Below are 27277 nucleotides of genomic sequence, written 5' to 3'. Positions count from 1 at the left end.
TTGCTTATTCATATTTTACATTGGCTTAACTAACTTCATCTAAAATTATAAAAAATTCTAATATATGTATATAATATGCGGAAAAAAAATTGTTGCATAAAAGAAACAGCACAGTAAAAACCAAAAAAAAATTGTGAGACAAAAAGGGTGAATACATTTATCACAGTGAAAATAAGAAGATAAAAATCAGTCTCAAATAAAAGCATATTTAAAACATTTGGTACTTAAACATAATAATAGGAACCTTTATCATCCAAAAATACTTGTTTTTTTATCATAGTTTTGCTTCAAAGTAAGCACATGGTTCATATCAGATATATAACCATGTTGTAAAATGAACACCTATAAAATTGTTTCAAATTAAAAGCTTGAAATTTGAAATGTGCACACAATACCCCATTATATCATCATATGGTGAAACCTGAGGGAGACGACTGCTTTACTGTTAGACTTTTTCCATTAAGAATGGATAATTCAAGTGAACCATAGTAATTTACAAGTTTGCTTTGTAAAATGCTGGGAGAAAATATTGCACAGATTAACAGATGTGTATAAACATACTGAATTGAGCTTTTAAAAAAATGGAAACAGGGCTCTGTACTTTTAAAAAAATATGGACGGAAATGAAAAAATAAAAGCTTAATCAAAAAGTCAAAAGAAAAAAAAATAAGCATGCGACTTACAAAAAATATAAATATCTCTAATTGACGTATATATGTACAAATGCAGTGTTTATGAAATCAGTTGTGAAATGTGTTCAGTTCCAAGAACACTGGCCCCAAAAGCCATTAACGTTGTACAGTCTCATTGAAGATGGGAACCAAAACTCTGGGATGTTTTTTTTAAAATCATAAATGAGATCATCACTGTTTCTGTTTTGTTCCCATGTAGTGATATTTGACAAAGCATATTGCATTATCATATATGTGGTAATAGCAGGAATGTAATAAATTGTCAAGAGATGCATGCTGCAACAACCCTGTAATGCATAGCCAGAATACATCATGCTCCTGCATAAAGCAGGGCTACATGCATAGGAAAAAAAATATATCATATATTATTAAGTTTTAACTACTATTTTACATCCTTTGAAATATAATACCAATCCAATATAATAACAATAATTATAAACATTTTCTGAATATTATCATACACAAAAGAACTGAGTATGATGTTTTATGTATTAATAATATATGTTACAAGTTATACAATGTTTGGCATTATGACAAACACATTTATCAAAAGCTATAAAGCATATTTCATGGGGAGAGACATTGGCGTTAATCCCAGCGATAAACTGCATTACTCAAGGGCACATCTTATGTCACAATCTGCCCTGCTTCTCTACTGCAATGGCCCTTGGCTTTCAGTCACAAATGTTTGCTGGGTATGCCCATTGGTCTTTACATTGTCTGTAGCCAAAACTGGGGGCCCAAAGGGATCAACCTAAAACAAAGAAAAGGTTTTCTTTTATGACAGTGTCTGAATTCTTGCACGATAATTAAGCTGTTACCTGAAAACCATCCACTTATTTGTTATAATTCTTAAATCCTTTTTTACTGTAAACATTTTATTTTGTTTCACTTACCTCTATGTTCATATCCCTGGTGTGTTTCACCATTATTTCAGTTGCCTTGGGACCATACTGTTTCCTTGCCCTGCCCCAGTTTGCTTTGACTTCCACATTGACTGAAGAATCTCTGGGCTTCAGGAACCCTTTCCCTGTGGACACAGCCAGGATCATGTCTCTCTTGATCTCATCAAAGTCCGATATCTGAAAGGAAGATCCATAGTGCTTGAAAGCAATGATGAACAACTGACTACTGCCAACAAAACAAAGACTTTAATATTAGCATTAATATACATTTGGTATTTCCCAATCTGGTTTGTTATAAATATTTAAGTTGCCAAATTATTAATAGTGCAATTTGTCTCATAAAAACCTTATTTAACTGATGAATGGGATGTGTGCTTCAATGCTTTATTTTTCACAGAGTTGCAGCTGTTACTAATAGCTTACATCTAATCATTTTACAGACTGAATAGCACAGATACTAAATAGTCCTCAACATTTCAAAGCACTATTTTCCACTAAAGAACACTTCTCTAAAATAATCATAATTTTTACCAAAATATTACTCAAATCTTTGTTCACTGCCTACCTGTTTTCCATCCAAGGTATAGAGATACTTAGCGGCTTTCATTAAATTCAGCCTGGACACTGAAGCATCTAGAATCTCTCCAATACTTCCTCCCCAAACATAGGTGGCATGCTGCAGGTCTTCCCCATTGGGGAACACAAGAATCCTCTTCACAACAGGCTGGGCATACAAGTTTCTGGAAATGTTCACGGTTGGTTTGGTCTTGGTCACTTCCTTCTGGGCAGCTTTCACCTCAGAGAGATGGGACTGGGAAAGAAATGGAAGATTCAAGTAAAACTACATTCTTTTGATCCACTTAAAAGAATCACACTTCCATATAAAGGCAGTGCACCAAATGGAGAGTTGAAAGATGAAACATTGCGACTAATTACTTGGCATTGCTTATAATTATCAAAGCCCCCCCCCCCCTCATTTGGGTGCAGTCATCTCATTTTCCATAACATACACTACAAAGTATTATATCTTAATTTTAACTAAAAGAGGCTGCAGTTAAATAAAAGTCACTTTCTAATTAACTTATCCACCAAGTTTTTAGCAATAAGTATTGCCACATCCAGAATATTAACCTGCAATTGGTGAACTTTGTCATGTTTTCTCTGCTCATCAAAGGTGGGTTCCTGCCAGTTCCCCTCTATAAGCACTGGGTTTCGTGTGCTCCTGGTTGGCTTGTACTCTCCTGGGTTCAGCTCTTCCAATCTGCGACCTGGGGAAAGAGGTTGTAATTAGTATATTGTATAACTGAAATAATGGTGAAATAATAGAAGAATGCATTGTAAAAGTGTCTTGCCTCACTAAACTAGGTCCCTTATCATGGTGACCAAATAAAGAAAGGATTTTTCTTTGACATCTAATCTCACGTCTTCTACTTTAAAGTGGTTTTATATGAAACATTACACATGTTACTTATCTTGGAAAAGCCAAAAAAAATACAATTTAACAAATTATAAGGAACTCACACATTTATGTGACATAGCCAGCTAATTTTCCTCTTACCCTGCATTTGTCTGAGCACATGTTTCTCTTTCTCCAGCTCATATGTAACAGCTGCTCTCTCCTCTCTGTTCTGAATTCCCTGGAGATACTTCTCTTCTGCATCTGAAGCAGGGGAATATACAGGGTAAACACTTAAATCAAATGTAATATTATGATCTCTCAAAGATATGACTGAGGTGCACTTAGCATTACATTTTTGATGTTGAATTTTACTCTATACTGATTAAAAAATGAATTTAAAAAGATGTCCATAAAAAGTCATTATAAATGTTGGTAATGAGGGTCTAATATAGTAGTCTGAATATCTTTTCACTTGTTTAAGGCAACAACTGGACAACCAGAAAATAACAAACTTTTCTTAGACACATTGATAGACAAGCACCTCAAACACAAACAGAAAAAGAGAAAATGTAACAATTATGCTATGGGAATTTTATGATGATCATTTTCCAAGCACCCACCTTCTGGTTTAACAAAAGCCTCTCCTGCTGATGCCCACACCTCAATAGGGTACCTCAGGATAAACTCCAGAGGTGGATTCTGGACTAGATAATCTGTGTCTATACTCCCCTTTCTGGGGTTCTTCACACTTGGCTTGGACACACTGCTCTGGTCACCAATGCTTTCTTCACCTGTAAAGCATGCACAGATACTGTTGATATACAAACACACTTGAGGTCTGATTTAATAAAAAGAATATTAACAGATGAGCATATTAAAATGTAATGAAAACCTTTTTTTTAGTAAACATCAACATCAACATCATGGACATCAATATACTAAGCATCAGTCTCAGTCACATTTTCCCATTCACTGCTCTTGGATATCACACAATGGATATTAAGACCATTCCTCAGTTTCTTTGAGATGACAAGCACCATTCCCCCATGTATTCTATACACTAGTGCCTGTCAAAGCAACAGGGAGACCAAGCAACAATACAATGTAAGCTATATTCAGGCTAAGCCAGGGGTGTTTTCTTACCATCTGAAGCATGTACATGACCATTTAGGTGCACATGTCCCATACGCTCATGTACTATCACAGTGCTAGTGCTGCCACTGGATTGTGAGGCTTCACGCTGTTGTTCCAATGTTTTTAGCGTGCCTGTGTCAGAAGAAAATGCAAGGTGCAGAAAGTGCAGGTTATGAGAAACTTAAACAGACACACACACATACTCACACGCAGGACAGAAATGATAAAAGTTAGAACAAAATGTTATTCAGTATTGTATCTTTTATGATGGATATAAAAACTGTTTGAAATTTTTCCATGGGTAACTTTATATCATGAATTTTTGTGGGGAAAATATTGCTCCTTTTTAGTATACAAGCAGTGGCAACAAATGTGGTACACATAAAGCAAAGGGGAGTTCAGGTCACAGTGGTCAGGCATTGGTTAATATAAAACCCTTTTTACAGCTGTTATTCAATTTCTTTTATATAGTAATGTCTATGTAATATAACCACAATAACACCAATTTTGTTTACCCAAACTAGAAGAAGTGAGGATGACACCACAAAAAAGTTGCACAAATTATGTTTATCTTCAAAATTCTATATTCTATCAGGCTTTTCTAAACAAGTTAAAGAAATAAAAGGGTTAAAAACTGGTGCACACTTTCTGAATATAACATAATCACCTAATAAAAATAACTTTTTTCTAGGATTCATATAATGGTAATTAGACAAGTGCCCACAGTCTAAATGTAAGCTTCATCTCATGTAGTCATTTAAAGCAGTTTTTCCTGGTTATTTAACCTTGACCACTGACTCACCATCATCACTCTGCATTCCCTTCCCATCTGGAGCAGGTCTTATTTCTCCCTTGGCTTGTTTCTCCTTCATATTCTCCTTGATCTTGGTCATGTAGTCGTCCACTGCCCAGTTAATCAAGTCCTCCACGTCCAGGACCAGCATACCGTCAGAGGTGTACAGTCTGCGGGCAGCATTGGCCATCTGCAGGGCATGCGTGCACTGGTCAAGCAGCTGAAATGGTAGAGCAAGGATTCTGACTAATGACAACGTACCAAAATAGAGATAACAAAGAAAAATTAATTGTAACCGCCATAAATTTAAATGCACAAGCACTGGATTTCAAATAAATGTAATGATATTATTGCCAAATCAGGTTTGAGGTATGAATACATTTCAAATTAACAGCCTTAGTTCACAGACAAAACTCCAAATGGCAACTCACCCCTACAATGCTGGAGCCTACTAGTACATGGCCTGGCTTCATCCTGCCCTCCCCATTCCTGTACACATAGATCTTGACTGGCTTGATAAACCTGGCAGCATTGATCTCCCTGGCGATGACTCTGACACTACGCTCCTCTCGCAGCCTCTCAAACTGGTCCTCCCACTCACTTAAGGTGTTCTCTGCTTCAAAGGTTGACAGGTCAACCTTGCCGTTGAGGCAATGGAAACTTCCTGCTTGCTTCAGTCCCTTTTCCCTTGCTGGAAATAGTTATATTTTAAAAGTCAGTTTAATTTTGTAAAGGGCAAAATGTATCAATATTATGTTCTAAAACTTCAATTTCTCTTTTGATATATAAACCAATAAAATTGCTGCATCTGTTAATTTTTGTAATCAAGGCTGATAACATTTTCCAGTATCTAATTGAATAATAAGGTTCTTAAATCTGAATATTCAAATTTATTCTGACAGAGCCTGCAATGCATTTTTGGGGTCTATATACAATGTACACTCATTCATAAATACTCACCACTTCCCATCGCACAAGCAAAGTCCACATTGCGATCCAGCCTCCGTACTTTCTGTTGACCTCTCATTGCACGAGAACAGGAGGTGCACATAATGACTTCCTCTGATTTAGAGTTACTGGTAGCCATATATACAATATAGCCCTGAAATGTTTAGAAAAAATAAGGATTTTACTCTTCTCTTCTGATATGCTTGGTGATGCATACATATTGATCTTGAATAACATTCTGTTGAAAGAAAAAACACCATTGTGCATAAAATAAAATGCTTACCGGTTGATCTAAGCTTTCTCCTTGTCTTACAGCATAAGTGCAAACATTAGCCTTGTTGGCTGCTGTAATTTCTGTAAAATATGAAAATAAGAACATAAAAGATTTTTTAATACAACAATCACACACAGAAAAAACTGACAATCATAATCAATACTAACCTTTGCAAATAAAAAGCTCTTTTAACAAACAATTAACTTCTATTTGAAAAATATTTGATAATCCTTTACAACAAACATCCTTAACCAGTAATATTCTGTCAGAGAAAAAAAAACTATTCCAACTATTCTTCAACTCACCCATATCAGTTGCGTCTGTTTTAAATGCATATAAAAATCCAAGCTCTGGGTCGAATCCCCACTTCTGATTTGCTGCGCCATACTTTGTGTTCTTCTTATGCTGAAGAGTCACACCACACCCAGGATAAGATGGAGTGGCAGCATCCTCTGCCTCATGTCTCTGTACAGCTGGCATGTTTACTGTTAGTACCATTGAGGGACTGTGCTTGGAGCGCACAAACCTAAAGTATCAGAAAGTGATTACCTTCTTTATTAATACGATGATAATCATCATTCACTACTGTCATCCATCTTCATGTTCTCGGTTATGCCAACAATTACATTATCCATGTCCATAGAGCATGCAAGTAATACACCATTGATTTCAAACTGAATTTCTTATTTACTTAATTCAACAATGCACATAAATGCATTTGAGATGACTGCATGCAGTAAATGAAAAACACACAAAACTTAACACCTAAATGTTGAACTTGGGTATTTCAGTGCTTTGATTGGAGATTTATATTCGGCTTTGATAACAAGACTCATAAATTAAGTAAATCCATGCAGAAATGTTTAGCTTTGGTTATTATTTGATTTCTATATGTGTGCCTCCATTCAAGCAATATAAAAAATTCTAAAAGCCTAAGTAAAAAATAGCAAATTCATGCTGCTAAACATGAAACTTCTAAAATACACCTTTAAGTATACTTGCTTAAAATAAACCTAACTGTTTGTTTTTGACTCCTTGCTGTTATCCAGGCAACATATGACAGGGCAAAGTCTATTTACAGACGAGAGCATGCTTTAACTGCCAGACCCATGGTCAAATTGGTCAACTGCAGGGTCATGTACATTTCAAAGTCATGCATTAAGTCCCTGGGTCCAATAAAATCATGCCAAGAAATCCAATTCATGATACACCCATACATCAACATTATAACCAAAAAAAAAAAAAAAAACCTACTGAAACATGCAAAACTAAATAACTGTCCACATTCCTGACACTCTCACCTAGGATCATTATCTATGTCTATTGTTAGAACGAGCTGAGGATGATACTTGGATACAATATGCCTGGAAATTGTATTAAATACATAGCGATATTATGAAACACTTACTGAAAGCGGATAATTCCTGAATCTACACGTTTAAATTATCAGGATCATATCTTTTAAAAAAGGCCCTACTGAAAATTTGATAAAAATAGCAACAAATGCACAGACAATTAACTTTTGGTTTGAAAATTATTATTTTATTTCTTTGTTAAATAACCTAAATCTGTCAAAACCTACAGCAACCTATAGATCACTACATACCCATCATCAGTTAGGGTCCATCTCTGGTAAGCATCATCAGGTTTCTTCTTGACCAGCACCACATCAGCCACCCTGGTCTCAGACTCCACTACCCCCAGGACCAGGTTGGGGTTGTAAACACAGCTGATGTGACCATTCTCAAACTTAAACTTCTGAAGATTCATGCCTACGTTACGTGGTGAACTCTTGGGTTTGGGCCTAGAGTTGAGACAAAACAATGGTATGTATGAAAAATAGTTAGTAAGGGGACGTTCCCATAACCCTATCACACTAGCTGGATCAATCTAACTCCTTGGGGATATTCGCTAAATTGCATTCAGTTTAAGCTGCTTAAATGTAAGGCACGCTCCCTCGTAATTTAAAGTACTTGGGTAAAGTCAGGAAAACTTTGTGGTCCATGATGTTGTTCATGTTGCTTTGTGAGGGGGGGGGGGGCATGCCAGACAATTAAGCTGATTAGACTGACTGTGCCTTAGCTAGAAGCCTTGCTGAGATAGATTGGGCCTGCTAGAATGATAAGGTTAATGGGAATGCAGTTATAGATATGTAAAACATCTACACTTAATTAATTTTTTATTAGTTGACAGACAGCATTATCTGGATCACTTGTAGTCATTTGTCACACATTTTCTAAGTAATTTCATTTCTAGACCATAAGAATCTATTTTTTTTGTTCAAAGTAGGACCCTTTATTGCATACTTGTATTTTTCATAGAGTTCTGGACTGGAATAGCCTGGTTCATCACTATCATCGTTAGCATTGATGACATCATCAAAGCTGCCATGGAGGTTGACTCTCTCCCAGGGCCAGCGCAGACTGTCTAACCTTTGGTCTGATTTTAAGTGAGCACGCTCATGGGCTGATCTGTAAACAAAAATAATCTTTTTTTATAAAGTCACATAAAAAAGCTTTTCAGTGTATAAAGATTGAAAATATATTTCTGTTATTTTTTTAGGAATTTAAAACAATCTCAAACTGCTGTACATGTAAAATAAATAAGTGTTAAAACTGATTAATAAAATTTTTGCTAAGTCTTTTAGTAGCCATCAATAACAAACAACAAATAAGGACAATGCATGTACCCTACAAGACACCACATAACAAGACCAATTTACAGTTCACATCCACAAAGTCTTAGTACACTTAGCCTTTTTTTTTAATCAGTCAACACAGTGAAGGCATAGAACTTCATATTGAAAAACAAGTCTGAAAGAATAGCAGTAGCTGCTGATTCAGTCATATCACGGGAATACATCTTGAGTAAAACAGAGAATTCTCATGCAAGAAATAGATCACATCCCTGGTGCAAAAAGCCATATGGAAACTTGATTGTGTGATATTTAGTATGTTATATACCTGCACTGGGTAATCTTGGGACCAATTATGAAAAACCAAGAGGTTTCAAGACAACATTCATTCTGAATAACTTTCCATCTTTTTTTCATCACATTTAGTTCTTATATATACAATAAGAAGGCCAACAAAGAATAAGGCACTGTTTTAAAGGGAAGACCAAATGCAAGATTTGCAGGAAGAAAAGCAGTTGTCCAAGACTTAAGAATAATATTTTTCCAACACATATACCTCTTATTGGAGATTCTGTTGTAATCACATTGAAAAAAAAAAAAAATGAAAGAGAAAATTATACCATTTAATTTTCAATGGCTTAGGCCTGTCTACAGCAAATGCAATTACACTATCAACACTTAACAAGTTAATTTAATTAGACACAAACAATTACAAAAGTGAATTTTCTAAATAATACATTAGAAATGAAAAAACCAGGGTGTGTTGTGTCACTTGTGTCACCCATCCAATTTGGGCCTCAACAGATGAAAATCAACATCAAGAACCAATCCACACAAAACCAATCAAAGCTGTACCTGTTCTCATGGAGCATCTCCTCTATCTGTCTCTTTTTCTCCTCCTGTTCTTTTCTCTGTTCTTCTATCAGCTGTTTCTGCCTGGCTTCCTCTCCACTCAGTATGCTGTGTCTTTGCTCTGGTGTCAGGCAGCATGTCTGGACCACCAGCTTGGCATTGGGGACCAGGGCACTGTCAACGGCCAGTACTAAGTCTAAAATGAATCAAATGTGCATGGTATTACAATAATTAAATTTTTTAAAAATAATTTTTATGTATTTTTATATGTATATCACCTCAGTAAATCATGAGAAATATCCCAACAATATTTCATTAATAGATTTCCAGGTACATATACATATGTTTTATTTTCTTAATACTAATTACATCATTTAGATTTAGTGGTGTGTGTGTGTGTGTGTGTGTGTGGGGGGGGGGGGGGGGGCAGTTTAACACCATACATTTACCTTGTGGATTCCTGAGAGCCACATACTGCCTGATCTGGGCAATATCTTGTCCTAAGGTGGCCAGTAGGTAGCGCCTCTGTTGCTCAGCTTTGGTCAGCTTGGGGTCATTCCAGGCTTCACCACAGGACACATAGACCAGCTGGTCCCTCTTAAGTCCCTGGAGTGTGGTGTGCTCTATACCTTTCTCATCAAACAGGCGTCTGGCAGCAAATGGTAGGTCAATGAGGTTGGTGCACCTCTCCAGAAACTGGAAGTAATAGGATGTATTTTGTGGTTGATGGTAACTGTGTATTATTATAAACAACTAACATATGGGAATAATCAACCCACTGAACATATAAAAGTGTGCTTTTTTACAATTCTGTAATTTTCAATCAGTACCATATGAATACACCTTTTCACTTTAATACTTTTCTTTTTCAAAGTAAACAATTAAGGTGCATTTTTTTCCCCCACAGACTTGGCTTCTAAGACTTACCAACATAAATTCTAACTGTAAGAGGGTAAGATCATCTCTGCAGTGAACATTAGGATCTCCATCTACAGAGTCACCATCTGTATCAGCTGTTCTTGTCCTCTTGTGCTTGTGGTTATGAGCTGTGTGGGGACGCTTACCATTCATGGCAGTCTTGTTCACATCCTTCATCATCTAAAAGCAAACCAAGATGTGCATTTACTCTCTTTCTATCCTCTGTGTGTGTGTGCGTGCGTGCATGAGCACGTGTATGCCAATATTTGTGTACGTTTGTGTACCATTTTTAACAAACTTGTGATCCAAATTCAGGAGACTAACACTCTAGTCTTACAAATCCAGTTTTATTTTCCCCACCTTTCACAGGTGGACTTTTCTTTGACATGATACCATGTATAATGCAAGCAATGGGACACTTTTCAGGGAATAAATTTATGAGTGCAGAATATTTTTATTTGTAAATATTAAACATAAACTTTTTAAACTTACATTAGTGAGATCTGGTCCAACAACCTGAACAGCTTTGTACATTTCTTTTTCTCCATTTTTCATCACAGTTAATCTTAAGGGAACATCTGCAAATAACGGTTAACATTTTGAAATAAAAACATTCATATTCTTACTAGCGTATAATATTTCATCAAAATTTAATTACCTCATGCATGCTAACATTTAAGGAAAATCATCAATATAATCTGAATGTAAAGTAAGCAGTCAGTTCTGTTTGAAAACATAAATAATGTGATATTTAAAAAAAGATATATCAAATCTTCACTGAATCTGCATTTACAAAGTATGAGCAGTAAAATGCCACATTCCATCAGTTCAACAAAATCATTATAAACAACCTAAACAAAGCAGAAAAAGTTGATAATAAAATATTTTATAAATACAACATCAGCCATTTTGAATGATTTGAGCTAATTGTATATAACCATAATGTCTCCAGCAACTTACGTCCATGTGGTTTTTCCTTTGTTTTCAAAGGGGGTACCCCTGGAATGAGGAATCCCTCCATGGGCCAGTCAAAGTCCTCATTCCAGTTCCCATCTTCATTGACAGGCCAGGAGTAGGCACGCTTGTTCCACTCTGGGTTGGTGATCTTAGAATGCTTCCACTGACCCAAGTTGTCAAATCTTTCTTGCTTGATGGCCCATCTGAAGAAATGATATATCCTTATAAATTGCTAACTAACAATTTTTCCACTTGGTATATGTACTATTACAATTATGTACAAGAATACTCATGAGACTCATATACTGCAAAGATCACATGTTTTAAAGACTTTTTATAATTTTCTCTATTTGATTCTTAATATTTTCTAATATGTTTCCCCCATGGCTTAACAGTCACCAAAACACTAGATGATAAGACACCTGCTTCTAATCCATCAACCTAATTAAGAAAGCTCATTTTGTATTTTCTTTAAGGAACTGACCTCTGTAACCTTGCATCTTTGCCATTTATTTTATCAGAGACAGCCACATAGAACTTGTGTCCTGGCAGGACTCCCTCAGCATTGTTTACCATAGAATCATCTATCCCTGTGGCGCCAAGGTGTGTGAGAACTAAGTCTGGATAGGCCTAAAGAAAGATAATACATTTTTTACATGTTATCATGGCTGTTGTTTGTAAAAAAAATATAAAACAATACCAAAAGTTTAAACAAACAAAAACAAAAAATAAAATAAATCAAGATGACGCATGGTTGACTCTCACTTGTAACTAAGCTTTATGCTATGATGAGAAAAAGAAAATATATAGGTCTTGACTTTATAAACAATGCAAACACTGTTGTCTTATTTCCAACAAGTTTGCCATCAAATTTCATTTCAAAATTTCACATAAAACTTTTATAACTTAACTAAAGATTGAAGGACCAAAAAAACTTACTAAACAGTAGATATAGCCATCAGCAGTAAATCCCCACTGCTGGTATGGACTTCCCACCATCTTTTTCTGTAGTGCTACCACATAGCCCTGGATCTCAGTGCCAGCCCCATTGACTGTGGTGCCCTCTAGTTTCATGTCAGTCACCGCCAGTGTAAGCTGGGGCATGGGCTTGCAGTAGATGTAGCCAGTCTGGAAAAAAACATACCATATTAGTGGGTTAAAAGAAATTTTAATGTAGAGAAGAAGAGAAAATATTCAAAATACATTTTGCACACAAATAAATAGAGATTAAAGAAGAGCGTGTGGGGGTGGAAACTCCACTTATAAGAAAAAAAGTTAATTTTATCATAATAAGTCATGACATGCATTATAAGATATCTTTCTGTATTTTTTCAACTGTATAAAACCCTGTGCATCTTCACTCACCTTAGAAATGACCCATGTCTGTGACTCTTGTGGCCAAAGATCTTTGCTGTCAAATATTTTCTTCATGTCAACCATAAGTTCAGGAAACAGAACTAGTCTGGGATTATCCTGCATTGACAAAGTTAAGAACTGTGTGATTATTTCCATATGTCAATATTTCAATGATAGATATTCTAAATGAAATAGGCATTTTAATGAAAAAACATGCCTGAAGTTTCAGTAAGCAAAAATAGGAAAAATTCCCTTTTTAATGTGTGGTCTCTTATATTTGTCCTTTGCACTGTACCCATTATCTTATGATAAAATAATTTGATTCTATAAAATTCCACTTGAACTGACCTCAATCAATTTAATTCAACTCAATTTTACTTAGATTGATTAAAAACTGAGTTAAATTTTAATCAAATTTTCATTCAATATTCCATTCCAATCAGGGGCGGATTTAGGCTGTCTTCTGGGTCTTCCGGAAAACGGTCAGATTTTCAAGTTTACATTGACGGGTATCTTATTTTTTCTGTCGGAAGACGGTCAAAAAATGGAGAATGGATCAACAAATATAATATGGAAGACTGTCAAAAAATATATCTGGATCCGCCCCTGCCAATGTCCAACAATTCTCCTCTCGCCACACTTGCCTTATGCTGAAGAAATCCCCAGTTGACATTGATCTCATTGTTCTTCACCTGCTCCAACGCATGTGCTCTCTCCTCTGCATTCATGTCAGCATCCACCTGTGTAAACTCATAGGAGAGAGGGAACCCCACAGTGGCCTCCCAGCTGTAACTGTATTCTCCATCTTTAGGGATCTCGTCAGCTACTAGTGCCTCTCTGACACCCACATTTTTCTCCCCATACAGGTTTAACCCATGAACCTTGTCAAACATAGCTTGAAGGCAGTATACTGGAATTATCAGCATTTTTATTATTTTTTTCATTCATCAGATAGTATCCAAATTGCTATTTTATAATGTAAACCAATTAAATTATATCTTGAAATAACTGAAACAAAATTCAAATCACTTATTAAAATATTTGAAAAAACAAGATAACTTTATCCTCTTTTAACAGAACCCATTTCTGAGACATAACTTTTCCATTAACCATAATACATGAGGTATAAACATGATTTTAATGAAAAATTTGACAATGAAACATGGCTTACCATATGGTACCCTGAAGCCTTCTCCAAAAGACAGCCACAGCTCCATGTCATCTTTAAGTGTGTATGGATCTGTAACCACTTTTCCATGCTGGTCATACAGCTTCCTGGGCATTGAACTTATAGCTGGGGTCTTGGGGAAGGCCAGTCTTCCTAGTGTACCACACTGGTCCAAAAGCTAGAAAATAGGAGATGCATGCCATTTACCTTATTTTTTATTATTGACATGCTAAAAAGCAAATAGTTTTTGATCAGATTGCAATAACAACATGTACATGTTTAACATTAAATAACTTTTCACTATGGCTAATATGTAAAAACAACATTTCTCTGGTACACTTTATTTCCTTACCCTTTCCATAATCTTGTCTTTTTGACCTTCAATGCCTTTTGAAGTTTCTTTCAAATTGAAAAAGACCACTGTTTCATCCTCATAGGTTCCATTCTCATACACCTTCAACTTGATACCTTGAACTCCAACCAACCTATCAGAAGCTTCCAGTTTTCGTATGGTTTTTGCCATTCTAAATTCTGCACCTTGTACCTGGCAAAAAAGAAATATAATCAATTTTCCTTTAATTTCATAAAGAATTTTCGAATTAATTATAAGTACTTAATTTTTACAATGTATCCTGTATCTTTCAAAACCTTACCTCTTCTTCTTTTGCGTCGGGCTTTATTTTCTCCAGCTGAGCTTTTAGTTTCTGCTTGGCTTCTGTCAGTTCCTCAATATCTCTCTCAACCTTTATAAAGAAAAAAGGACACATATCATAATAATAAATATTAAAACAAAACTTCTCCACATAGTGCTCCATATAATTTATAAACTGTAAATAAATTGTGTAATCAATACTTTTACACAGAATCATGCAGTAAAAATGAAATGTGCTTACCATTTGCAAGGCTTCATCTACTTCGTTTTCTGTCATTGCAAGTATGGACCTAATTTCTACATTGTCTGGATTGCTCTTTGCCATCTCCAGCTGAAAGTGGCAAGAGTTGCATATAAACCAAATTTTCTATGCAGTGATAAGCTGTAACAGATCTAGCTTCTGAAATGACTGGGATTGATTTAACGTGTATAACTCAGTTTTAACCTACTAATTATCCTTTAGTCACAAAATCTACTCTATAAGCAGCAATTGAAGTTTAATATCAAATTCAATATCAAAATAACTCAATGATCTTTATGATTCCTGTTACTTCAGTTTTGCGATAATAATGATAATGACCGACAACAACAATAATACAATATACTCTTACCTGTTCCTTATAATGTTTAGCTTCCCTCAGTTTGGTCTTAGTATGATGTAATAGACCAGATATGAAATCAAAAGGCCCTTTAGGACTGAATCCTTCTCCCTTTGACACCCAGAGAGGACCCAGGACTGGTGTGGCACAGGCTTGGAGGCACTGGTCAATCAATGGGGCTAAAAGACACAATAATAAATATTAATTTCATATCAAGGATGCAGACCATAAAACTCTCTCTCTTTCTCTCTCTCTCTCTCTCTCACACACACACACACACACACACACACACACACACACACACACACACACACACACACACACACACACACACACACACACACACACACACACACACACACACACACACACACACACACACACACACACACACACACACCTCTCATTCACACACATGTCTCATTTAATTTTCCTCTTACTTTCATAGAGATCTGTGACTTCTTTCCCCTCCCAGTCATACAGCACTCTAGCGTGGCTGCCCAGGTCCAACTTTCCAGTGCATGCCTGCATGAACTGAGGGAAAAAGGAAATAAATAACAGCACATATTAATGTATAAATAAAAATAATCTGAAATCTGCAACAAATATGACAACAATGGAAGACTTATTAAAAATAAGGCAATAAAACAAATAAGGTAGACTAAGTTTTCACTTACTGCAGGAGTATTATCCATGTCAGCTACAATCTCATATCCACCATCATGACCTACACCATTTTTAAATATCAATATACGACGGTTCTTTTTGCCAAGTTGTTGCCTGGAAAGATAAATAACACTATGATTTGTGCAGTGAAAATGAAGATAATTTTTATCAAGTCTTGGCACAGATTAAGAAGACTGTTAAAGAAATGTGCTATGAAAAACAAAATGTTTGAAAAAATTGTGACATTTGCCAAATGGAATGAAAATAAAAATTAAGAGCAAATTCTAATATGCAAATAAACTTTGCCAGCTAATAGACAAACTTAAATTAACATAACCAGTTCAATCAATTATTTAAAAAACACCACACAACAATTATATACCTATATCTTTATAGAGATCTAAAAGTTGCCCACTGAATGAAACAAAGACCAAAACATTTGTTCCGAATCAATAATAAAATGCATGCTCTAAGAAGTACAAATAGTTGTATTTGGACCTACCTGAACCTTTTTGACAGATTGGGCTTAGTTGGACCTGGCTTGGCCTCCTGTGGTAGTACCAACCCATTCATTGTCCAAGTTGCACCTTGTTTCATCATATTATTTCCTAATGAATAAGAAAGCCAAATTAATTTTAACTGTTTTTTTCTCATGTATGCCAAGGGTTTGAGCAAACTTTTATTCAAAAGCCAAGGACACTGATCAAGTTTTAGCTTCATTCCATTTTTCCTTTAATCAATCTTTTTACTTTGCTTTGCTTTGTGTGGGCAGATATATTCTATACTCTTAATACTAATCCCCCCTTCAGTAGATTCACTCCGACAAAAAGGGAACATTTTCCTTTTGATAAACATCCAAATCATGTTAGTCAAAAGAGTATGAGCTTACTTTTGAGTGGAAGAAAAGGATTTTTAAAAGGTTCTCCCTGTGAGATATAGATCTCAGCCTCTCTGGGGATTTCCCTGGGTGAGAACACTTCTATCCCATCATCCAGGAAGACACGTCTGGCAGCAGCTGTTAGACCCAGCTTGTCTGTGCACTGCTCCAGCAACTGGTAATACAGGTGTACAAACATTGTACTTTATCACCCTTGATATTCATCAGTCATAATTGATGGTCAGAGCACATCAGTTATAAGTAAAATTATGTTTCAAAGTCGTTGCTTATTCTCTTAATTTCAAGAACTGTAACATCATAATTGAGTCTGTTTTGTTATATCCAGATTTCTGTATTAAAAAAATTGAAAATTTTTTATTTTCATTTATTATTTTTTAATTCTTTTTTTTTTTCAATAAACATCTAAACCCAATAATTTTTAAATACCTCTTTTATTGTTGGTGCTGCCACATTAACAAAAGTTTCTCTGGATCCATTCTTAAAAGCTGTTGCTACTATGGTAAAGGGTTGTCTCTTGTACACAGGCTTAATTTTCCCTGTAAAAATAATAACACTTTTGTCATTAGACTTTCTAAACATTAGAGTCAACCTGATGGATTCAATATCACGATATTTTCAGCTGTCAATCATAATTTCATGGCTAATAAAGCTCGCCCTTTTATCTTCTATTGCAAATCAAATAAACGATATACCATATTATGCAATATTGATAGGTTCAGGGATCTGAAATCCAATATTTTCAGCACACAGGTGTGATATTGATAGCGAAACACCAGTGTCATTTCAAACATCTGTTGCCATTTATTTCTAGTTACAGGTGAAAATACAGTAACTGAGACATTATCTTATACTGCAAGATAACTGTGCATAAAAGCACTTTGCAAGGCATTTACATTAATCTGTACAATCCAAAGACTGGTCATTTATTTTGCAATAACCCGCCATATAATGCTGTCAGTGTACAATTCAAAAGTAGAAAGAAGGAAATAAAGCCCAGTTAGAAAATTGGTAAGTTGACATTTAGCATGCACAACACAGAGATATATCAAAATACATCATTATTATTTTAGACAGCATAAAATCAATACCTTTTTTTCCTGATGCTGGTCGGCCTGTTGAAGATGTAGCTGAATATGGCCTGAAGCACAAATAAAATATTTAATAACTATTGTGTGATACATTTACTACCCAATAAACAGTTTTGCAATATCCTTTTTTCTTCTGTTTCTACTAGACACGTTTCCAGTGTTAAACATATTAAGTGTGTCTTTTTCATCACAGTTACCTGAGAATGCAATACAAATCAATACAATCTCATTATTCTTACAGTTTCTGTATTTTGTACATTAATTAGATTTTTAGTAATAGCATGGAAGAAATATGCAGAGATTGTTAATCAGATACCTAATCAACAAACCTACACGTCTTTCCATATGTCAAAACTTGTGTATGTATTTGTATGCATCCATTTAATAAGTATGATCACATACATTTAATTAAAAAACTGATGATTTGCATATTCAAAATCCCATACTGTAAATATGACCTTATATCTTAGACATATGAATTAGATTTTTAGAATCATTTGCCCAACACACCTAAGATCTCTAATTGACCTATAAACAAATAGGTTAAACATTTGTTTCCTTTAAAAGATATTATCTTTTTTTTAATCACAATACCTGAACTGATCTGAATTAGATTCCTCCCCCATTTCCCACAGACTAAAAGTTTTGTGTATACTTCTCAGCTTCTAAATCTATCAACTGAGTTGTTAACAGCAACATTTGATTGAAGTACCATGTAGTTCATTTACACTGTATTGATTTCTGATGTGTGACTCCTTTTCAAACAATTGAGGCGACACTTTAGTGCCAAAAACCTGGCCTGATCTCCAAGTACTTAAAAGTATTGAACTGAGAGGCATCCATTTCATACTTATCACCAAAATCAATTTCCTCATTGATGTGTGCAGACAAGTACCACAGACCAGTATTGAATCGATAGAAAAAGAGTCAAGTAATTTTTCCGAGATTTCCTTTAAAATAACAAAACAATTATTGATTGGCAAAAAGTGACTTTCATAAGCCACTTCCATTTCTCCTCTATGGCAAACAATAACATTTTCCCTATTTACCCTATGCTCCTTCAGATATGTCTTGTTTACTTACCTTGGTCTGATTGGGGCACTATAAGGTCTCTTTTTCTTCTTGTACACTGTTCCATTCTCCCCCTCACCACCCCCTCTCTCCTCCCTGGGGGTTGCTGGGTCCCACAAGGTCAGATCAGCTATGAACTTCATGTCTATCTTGGGTTTTCTGCCTGAAGACTTGGATTTAGTGTTATAACCTGTGGAAGCATGGGCTGATGCTGGGCGGCTGCGGGATCTCCCACCACTCAGAGACTGTTTTATTTTCCCTGGGGTTGGAACAATATGAGTGCTCGGAAGGCGCTGGAGGTATGGAGAAGGAGGAACTTCACTTCTGAAATTTATAAACAAAGTGAAAATGAGATAACCCACACTTATAATTATTATTATTATCATTATTTATTTTAAATTATTTTATGTAACATTAATCACCAAACTGATAATACAGCCTAGCTGAGGTAGAAGCTAATTTCAAAACATCACTATGTATAAATGAAATTCCAATATGTATATCAATATGTATATCAAATAAAACAAGGGCATTTTGGAGTGGATTCAAATTACAAATGTTTTCATAAAAGTGGGGATGGAAAACTGTACAGTTAAACTTTTTCAAGTATTAAAATACTGTACAAATAGATCTTTTTTACAAAAATCTATATGGTTAAAAGTCACATCAACGAAATCTATAGTCATTTATAACTCTGAAGAGTACAAAAGTGATAATGCACTTTGACTAATATAACATTATTTACTGAACAATATTTATGATATCTTTCCAATGCACCATATACCCTCTTTGCTTGTTATCAATTAATGACAACATTTTCCAACAACAAGTAATAATTTATTTGTAGCTGTGGCATTTATTCATCTTACCCTTTTCACTTACTCTCAACTCCATATAACACAAAAACAGAAATACAACTTTTATATAAAACAAACAAAAGCTTTAATGCCTACTTAAGTCTGAAATGAGGTAAACATATATATTATCAATGTGTTTGCTCATGGGGGTAAATAGAGCAGTGTATTAAACTACTGAAGCCTTACGCTTGAATTATATGATTAAGGTTTTTGTACAGTACTGTTCTTGCATTCTCTTAAAATATACATGTTCATCCATCATCACACTCATTTTGATAGATGTAAAAATCATTATAATAGTTTTGTTTAGTCAAAAGCAATAATGGTTCCTAGAATGATTGAAAAGTTTATTTCTCTTACCCTTTTTTAGTATAAGGAGGAGACTTTCTGATCTCATCCAAGTACTGTGCCACAATCAAGTCCTCATAGCTGGCCATGCTCCCTTTGACTAGGTTGCCAGTGCTACCACCACCCTTGCTACGCCCTGTTACTCCAGGCATGGTGCTGGTCTGAAAAAATTTGATGGCATTTTAAATCAAAGAAAAGAAAAAAACTGTAGTATGCTAACTAATTGAAGGAAATGCAGTTTTGAGATAACAATTTCCACGTTTTTTTTTTTTTTCAATTAATTTACTGACATCAAGTCCATACACCTCTTTGCAAAATATCTACCATACTTTTTTTTACTCTTTTCAGGGCATATTACATTCAGAAAGCTCATAAGGATATGTTTTAATAATGACACTTCATCCTAGTGTATCACACAAGTATTCCAGGTTTATCACTTATGTAAGTGCAACTAAATGAACATAACTGATCTTAATGTTCTTTGCTGTGAGCACAAGGTAATATTAGCAGACATTTCACAGTGATAGAGAATGTACCCAGAATTACATACCCCGACAATGGAAATAAACAATTATTTTTCTACCACTATTTTTTGTGTATACTACATTCAAGAAATATTCTAACAATAAGATATATATAATTGTTAGCTCTCTTTCAATTCTTTAAAATTTTAATTATTAACTTAAAGGACAATGTTCATGTAAAAATCCATTTCTCGAATTTTGAAGATACAGCACTCAATCTATACACTAGAGGTATGTTTTAATCGATCCCCGCCATTTAAAAATTATAAAAACAATCTATTAGTAGAAAAAAAAGCGTTTTAGTAAACCTCACCTCAATATGCAAAAATGAAGCAACAGATCTGGGTCACGTGGTACTGTGACGACAATCACGATAAAGGTCTATGAGACTCAACTGAGCTGCATGGTGCATAGTTAGGAAGTTTGAGGAATTTTCGTTATGCCTCGGTGTGTTGCCGTGGGATTCACCAAAATTGCAGCTCTCGTTGACAATATTTCTTTGTCTGTGACGGTCTTCCGTGACTTACTTACTAACTTCGGTGACAATAGTTGCGATGCTCTAGATCATCGTCACCTCAGGTGGTTTAGATCATATCAAGAGCTGGTAGTCTTTCAGATTAACTGTCATCAGTTGGCAAACTTACTGATTGCTGATGCATTTTAAATGCATTGTAGTTGACCAAAAGCTCGTTTACAACAAACCTGTTAATTATGCACCGCTGCAATTCCCAAGCCAGGTAATAACAGGTATGAAACTCGTCTTGGTGGGCTTTCATATTTTTCAATATATCTCATTTATTTCATGGGGTTATTTTTTTGGTATTTGTAAATGACGTTAAATATCAATACTTAAACAATTAAGTTCAAACACGGTCGCGAACATTAATAAAAGAAATTGCTCTCAGGGTATCTTGAAGCTTCCGTGGAAGAAAACGTGTTGAGGAAAAACAGGAAAAAGAGCGTTATATTAAAGAAAAAATGGGAACTGCTATAATAAAATGGTTCGTTATCCTAATTCGTTTATGCTTTGAGGATTTGTTTCTGAAGATTATTTCATCTGAAATATTAAATAATTTAAAGGCATAATAACTCTTTGTATGAGACCTACATTTCACAATAAAAACCTTGTGAATAACTCATAGAAATATAATATATTCTGTTTTACCACAAAAACAGCAGTTATAGCTTTTATTCTGATATTTGAACTTGTCTTTAGACCACGTGACCTCCATTGATATCTATACTCTGTTAAAATCTCTTAAGAGATTTTAACAAAAAACCAAACTTTTTAGAAAAAAACCAGGGACTAACTTTGAATGTAAAAATGGATTCATTAACCATTGGTAAGTATGGGAAAATTGTTGTTTACTCCAGGAAAATTCATTTTTTGGCCGAAACGAAGAGTTATTATTGCTTTAAAAGATTGATTATTTTATAACTTGAAACGCAAATTCTGCGTCAGTACGCAATTTTTTTTTTTTTGCAAATTTGTAAGCTTATAACACCGTGCTATAAAGATCTACTCAAGAAAAAAATTTGCTTGGGTAAAATTGAGTACGGAATGAACTGGAGACACTTGGCTTGTCATTAAGTTTACACGAAAATATGTCAGGTAACTTTATACTGTCTTTGAAAGAGTAAAGATTGAAAGATAATTTTAGACAAACTTTGACGGGGGAAATACCTACAAAGAGTAATGGGCTATTTCGCCAACATCTTGTTGAAAATTTTACACTGCAATTCTATTCAAATAAGCTAAGGAACTAATTGCCAAATTAATACTCTCATCACATAACAGGGGGGTAACCAGACCTGCAAAAATTGTACGCACATATTTAAAAAGATTACAAGCACATACAGCAAAATGTAGACTTACGCAAAACATGAAGGACAGCGTAATCACAGCAAATGTACCTCATATAGTAGCTTAATTTCCATTAATAATAAAATCATCATTTAAGTCAAAAATATTCTTGCGATTTAATAACTATTTTAATTTACCCAGAACGGTATATTTATTTTAAAGGCGGTTAACTGAAATATAGTTTTATGATTTGTTTGTGAAAATTGCCCATGTCACCCTGTTAGTTTGGAGGTCTAAGCTGGATCAAGTCCGTGTTAAAATTCCTATGAAGTTGTGCAGGAAAAAATTTTCCTTTCTTTCTCTTGCTCCTCGATAAACCTGGTGTTCAGATTTTATCTAGTACCCCCAGGTCTACGGGAGCTGCGCTTTGTAACTAACGCACAGGTAGATTTTTACCTGAGATAACTGGACTAAAGCTTAGATAGAGAGTGCGTTCGATACAAGCAAGACAAATTGAATGCCATTTAACCCTCTAATTAAGAGGTAAAGGAAGTTCCAGGTAGATGGATGATTAAGATAGGACTTGTAAAGGTAACGGGCATTGTTTACCTCAGTTTAATAAAAGTATGCAAGACGGAGTGTCAGCGGTTTAATAAAATAAATTGAATTTCACAAATAACATGGACCTCATATGCAATAATCAACATTTCCCTTAACTCATTCAAATGCAGTGTTTTATACAACTTGGGATAACCATAATGAAATGCTTGTTAAAGAAATGACTAGACGGGAAATGGTTTTACACAGCTTCACGAGGATTTAGACCCCTCGGGTAAGAGATTTGAATGAGTATAAACTTTTATCAGAAGCCAGAGAAGTCATCTTACAGGTAGACAATGCAGCTCAGTTTGACAGCTAAGCACGCTCTGTTCTCCAGTGGCTCGATTGTCGTCATTGGACCACGTGACCACGTAGCTCATTAACTCCCAGGCCGAGCAAATAGGACGTTTTTTAAAGCCAAAAATTTACCAAATGAGCTTTTAATTTGTGTATTTGGATAAAGATATCGTTAGTTGGGCATGTTTTCTGAAGAATATGTTCCGTTCAGGCCATTCTGACGGCATGAAGCAAACCCTTTAACCAAACTTATCATACCTCATCAATTGACTGGAAAGGGTAATTTCAGTACCCGGTGGCTAATTGGATGATTTAAAAAGTTTTGTATTTAAAATCCTCTCAAAATTTTTTTCAGATGTTCAATCTATTTTTAAGTAAATGACACAACATTAAGAACATAAAACAGATTCAACACATAATATTAACTCAAATAAAACTTAGAAATATGCTACTTTGAGCTAACAAATATACTACAGTAGTATACATTCAAAAGTTACAAATGAAGTGCAACCCACATTTCATATTTTCTTAGCATGTTATGTTAATATAAAACTGTATTCATTTATTTCTTTTGTGCAATGTCACTGAAGCATATTGATGGCATTATTCCACAAATTTGAAAAGGATATATACCAAGGTTGCAGAACCGGTTATACTGCCTATGATTAGTCATGAAATCTTCAAATTTGAACAAGAAGCAAGAAAGGAAAGGGTAAAAACAAGATGCCACAAAATATATACCGATATTATACAAAACAGAAACAGTAATATTAGAGCTTTTTCTATTTCTTCCCTAAATGAACATATTCTAATATATGTATCTAACAAAAATAAGATAAATGACAGACCTTTTTGCTGTGGTCCTTCTGATTTTCTGTGAGTACCATCAACACTGGTGAAAGAAATGTGACTTTTCTACTATTTCTGTTTAAGCCACTGCCTTTCATATTTCTCTGAGTATGGGTTAAATCACTATGCCAGTACAGCTGAATTAATGTTTTACCACTACTGACAGCATAATGCTCTATCTCACATTATATGTTCCTCACGAGGCTTATGGCATATTCTCCTGGTAATCATCACCAGAAGCAACCCCTATCTATGTCCAGGTAAAACAGTGGATTTATGTGCTATCTAGTCCAACATCCATCAAATCCCACTGGCTCATCATGACCAATATATCATTTCCTTAACTACCATTGCAATAAACTACAGACAGTCATGGGAAATCCTATTGGTTGAGACATAACCAAGCTGTATTCCCATGTTACTATGTACACTGTCAACAGGATTGGGGTAATCAGCATAACTGGCTCAGTAGGTAAGCCTTTGTGTACTGACATCCTGGCAGATTCAAAAATCGTGTTTAAAGCTTGAATGGCAAACTTAAACATGCAATCCTCTTCTTTACCTCCACATGTCATGCACAGTTTACTAATATTAATCACTAGATTTTGATGTTACATGTCGCTAATTGTTAAGAACTTAAAAAAGATGCCAGATAATCAATATATATATATATATATATGTTAATCATTTTGTAAACATAAAGTTTATCTTTTAAGGCATCATACTTACACAGCTTACTTATTCAAACACATTTTCAATCTTGAGCATATCAAAAATCACTACAGCTATATTAATCATAAAAATAATCATAATACGGTAATCAAATATATGCAAGGATTATAAATAACAATGTCTTAAATAATTCTATTTATATAAAACCAACGCAAGCATATGGCACAATCTGAAACTGGACTAAGTGACAAAAATTTTTATTAAAGATAATGAAAATGATAATTTTTATATGTGTGAAAAACTGCAGGCAATCACATTCAAAATAAAAAAAAAACACATTCATGAATTCAACAAAGAACACCTATTGCAATCCCCCACAGCACTTCCTCCCTTTATGTACTGTCACACCTTTAGTATAGCACTAACGTATGGGAAAACTGCCCTAAATATGTTGTATACATCTCGAGTACCCAGCCAAAAGATGATGTACATTGGCAAACACAAGAGAGATAATGTTTAGAAGATGTTCAAAGGCAATTTTTTTATGCTGCTTATATCTTCATTTTGATATGCTTGAAACTGAATGATTTCATAGGCTCAAAGTTGTGCATATAATCAATGTCACATATGTACCACTTTACATTAGGTGTGACAGAGCCTTTAGCTAGTTTATGACTGAGAACTAGGTAGGTCCTAGCTGAGATTTATAAAACAATGAATCATTTATTGAAACTTTATATGCTGCTCATGCTGCATACATGCATCACACATGTTACATGCTCTCTGGGTGGGCAGTTTTAAGAAACTGATCAGCCATATATTTTGACATTTTTTCCCAAAAGCCCAAGCTCAAACTTACAACCCCCTTTCTTATAAAGACTTCTTCCCAAAGTGTTTTGGCAGATCTTTAAGATCAATTGTTTATCCTACTGGTAGCAGACCTGACTTTCAAGATCATCTAGTGCTCCATCTTCACATAATCATATCAAGACATTTCTTTTTACAGTGTCTCATCTTTAGATATTTTAATATTTTTAATATTATATTTAGTTTTTAATGCCTTGCAATGCTTATTGATGCCACAATTTAGGCATAGACAATTCTTTTCTTTATCCAAATTGGTGTTTGAGATACAACTCAGTGCTGAGTTAAGAAGCAAATAGCTTAGGCTAAAACAGAAAGAGAATCAGAACATAGACAGATTCACACACAAACAAATGCACACACCTCCACAAACTAACATGCAATCAGCAGATTCTCACTCACATTTATTGTTGTGGATAATTTCTTTTTAAGTCAGTGTATCATTAATCTCCACATTGTTATTTCATTGTATCTCTACTCTTCTTAACAAATTTATGATATTACCAACATGGATGCCCCCTTCCATCATTATGGTATTTACCCCCCACCCCTGCACCATTACATAGAAACACTATATTACATAACCACAATATTAAACTCTTTTTTCTCATATTCCATTGTAGACCACAACTCTTTCACTTTGCCTTTTTCACATACATTTTAATCTGCTTGGGAAAATCATAAAACCAAAATATAAACTGTGAGCTTTTACCTATGTCCTTGACTTATTGTAATCAAATGTGCCCATGGCAATATTTAAGGGCTGAAAATCAAGTTGGACAAATTTTGACTAAATTTTTTGATGACATCTACAAAAAAAATGGCAAAATGAATATCATCTGACATAAATGAGATGCCTTAAAATTTAAAATTCTATTGATACTCAGATAAGTGACAATCTGAGTACCAAATTTCATGTCCATAGCACTGTTAGGAAAAACGTGTGAGTTCTACATGTAATATTATTGTATGTTAGTTGATCTGTTTTGTTTTTAAGACAAGTAATGCAATGTCTCACGAAACAGTAGGGTGAAAATAATCGCTCTTATACAAACAATGACTTTTTATTGTGCCCTTAGTTATTAGGAAGGGTAACACTCGTGATTGTTATTTGGACTATATTCAAGTTTTATCATATTGGGGCACCTGTTGACGTTGTTACTCAAATTCAATGTAATAACTTTGTTCTAGTTGCGGATATTTATAAGCCCCTTAGGAACAAACACATGCATATTACTCCTACCTCAACTTGAAATATATTCTATACTTGAATGCAAGTGGTCACTCCCGAAAAATATAGCTATAATAGCTAGGAATCACTGAATTATAACTGCAACACCCCTCTTTTGTCATTGCAGACGGCCATCTTGAAGCTATTTTTCGCTCTTGGTCTCCTAGGAGATGACGTACTGGCGGCACGCAGCAAAAATCTTGAAAAATAATACTGACAATTGAAA

At 34.7% G+C, this 27277-nt stretch overlaps 1 protein-coding gene across 5 annotated transcripts; it reads right to left on the bottom strand.

Annotated features, from left to right (window-relative positions):
* Positions 1–512: 512 nt before the first annotated feature.
* On the bottom strand, positions 513–27236 carry LOC106169385 (doublecortin domain-containing protein 1). Of its 5 annotated transcripts, none has more exons than XM_087002946.1 (39): positions 27064–27236; positions 20223–20371; positions 19018–19329; positions 17935–17984; positions 17273–17382; positions 16838–17000; positions 16451–16556; positions 15960–16062; positions 15723–15816; positions 15295–15461; positions 14925–15014; positions 14685–14774; positions 14384–14575; positions 14035–14209; positions 13508–13773; positions 12873–12980; positions 12447–12635; positions 11992–12137; positions 11511–11710; positions 11043–11128; positions 10560–10730; positions 10082–10328; positions 9636–9828; positions 9337–9351; positions 8452–8616; positions 7752–7949; positions 7447–7509; positions 6451–6671; positions 6155–6225; positions 5884–6025; positions 5355–5614; positions 4933–5143; positions 4140–4262; positions 3617–3787; positions 3156–3257; positions 2729–2865; positions 2163–2408; positions 1589–1774; positions 513–1446 (listed from the first exon to the last, which is right to left on the bottom strand). In XM_087002946.1, the coding sequence occupies exons 2-39, from the start codon at positions 20360–20362 to the stop codon at positions 1345–1347; spliced, it is 5811 nt and encodes a 1936-aa protein (XP_086859072.1). In that variant the 5' UTR covers positions 20363–20371; positions 27064–27236; the 3' UTR covers positions 513–1344. The 5 variants fall into 5 exon arrangements, with proteins under 5 accessions (XP_086859072.1, XP_086859070.1, XP_086859073.1 ...); XM_087002944.1 differs by lacking the exon at positions 27064–27236 and adding an exon at positions 24284–24760; XM_087002947.1 differs by lacking the exons at positions 4140–4262; positions 27064–27236 and adding an exon at positions 24284–24759.
* Positions 27237–27277: the final 41 nt, after the last annotated feature.

The sequence above is a fragment of the Lingula anatina genome, chromosome 1 (assembly GCF_051362555.1).
Source record: "Lingula anatina isolate TDL-2025a chromosome 1, LinAna3.0, whole genome shotgun sequence".
NCBI lineage: Eukaryota > Metazoa > Brachiopoda > Lingulata > Lingulida > Lingulidae > Lingula > Lingula anatina.
Note: the sequence above shows the minus strand (reverse complement) of the source record. Positions and strands in the feature narration are given on the sequence as shown.

Bases quoted from the DNA above. Each gene is read 5' to 3' on its own strand.
- LOC106169385 (XM_087002944.1), bottom strand. From the start codon at position 24,382: ATGAAAGGCAGTGGCTTAAACAGAAATAGTAGAAAAGTCACATTTCTT. The intron at 13,774-14,034 runs GTAAGCCATGTT...TGATAATTCCAG, and splicing joins AGGCTTCAGGGTACCATATG to TATACTGCCTTCAAGCTATG. The intron at 12,636-12,872 runs GTGAGTGAAGAT...GTTTTTTTCCAG, and splicing joins AGACATGGGTCATTTCTAAG to ACTGGCTACATCTACTGCAA.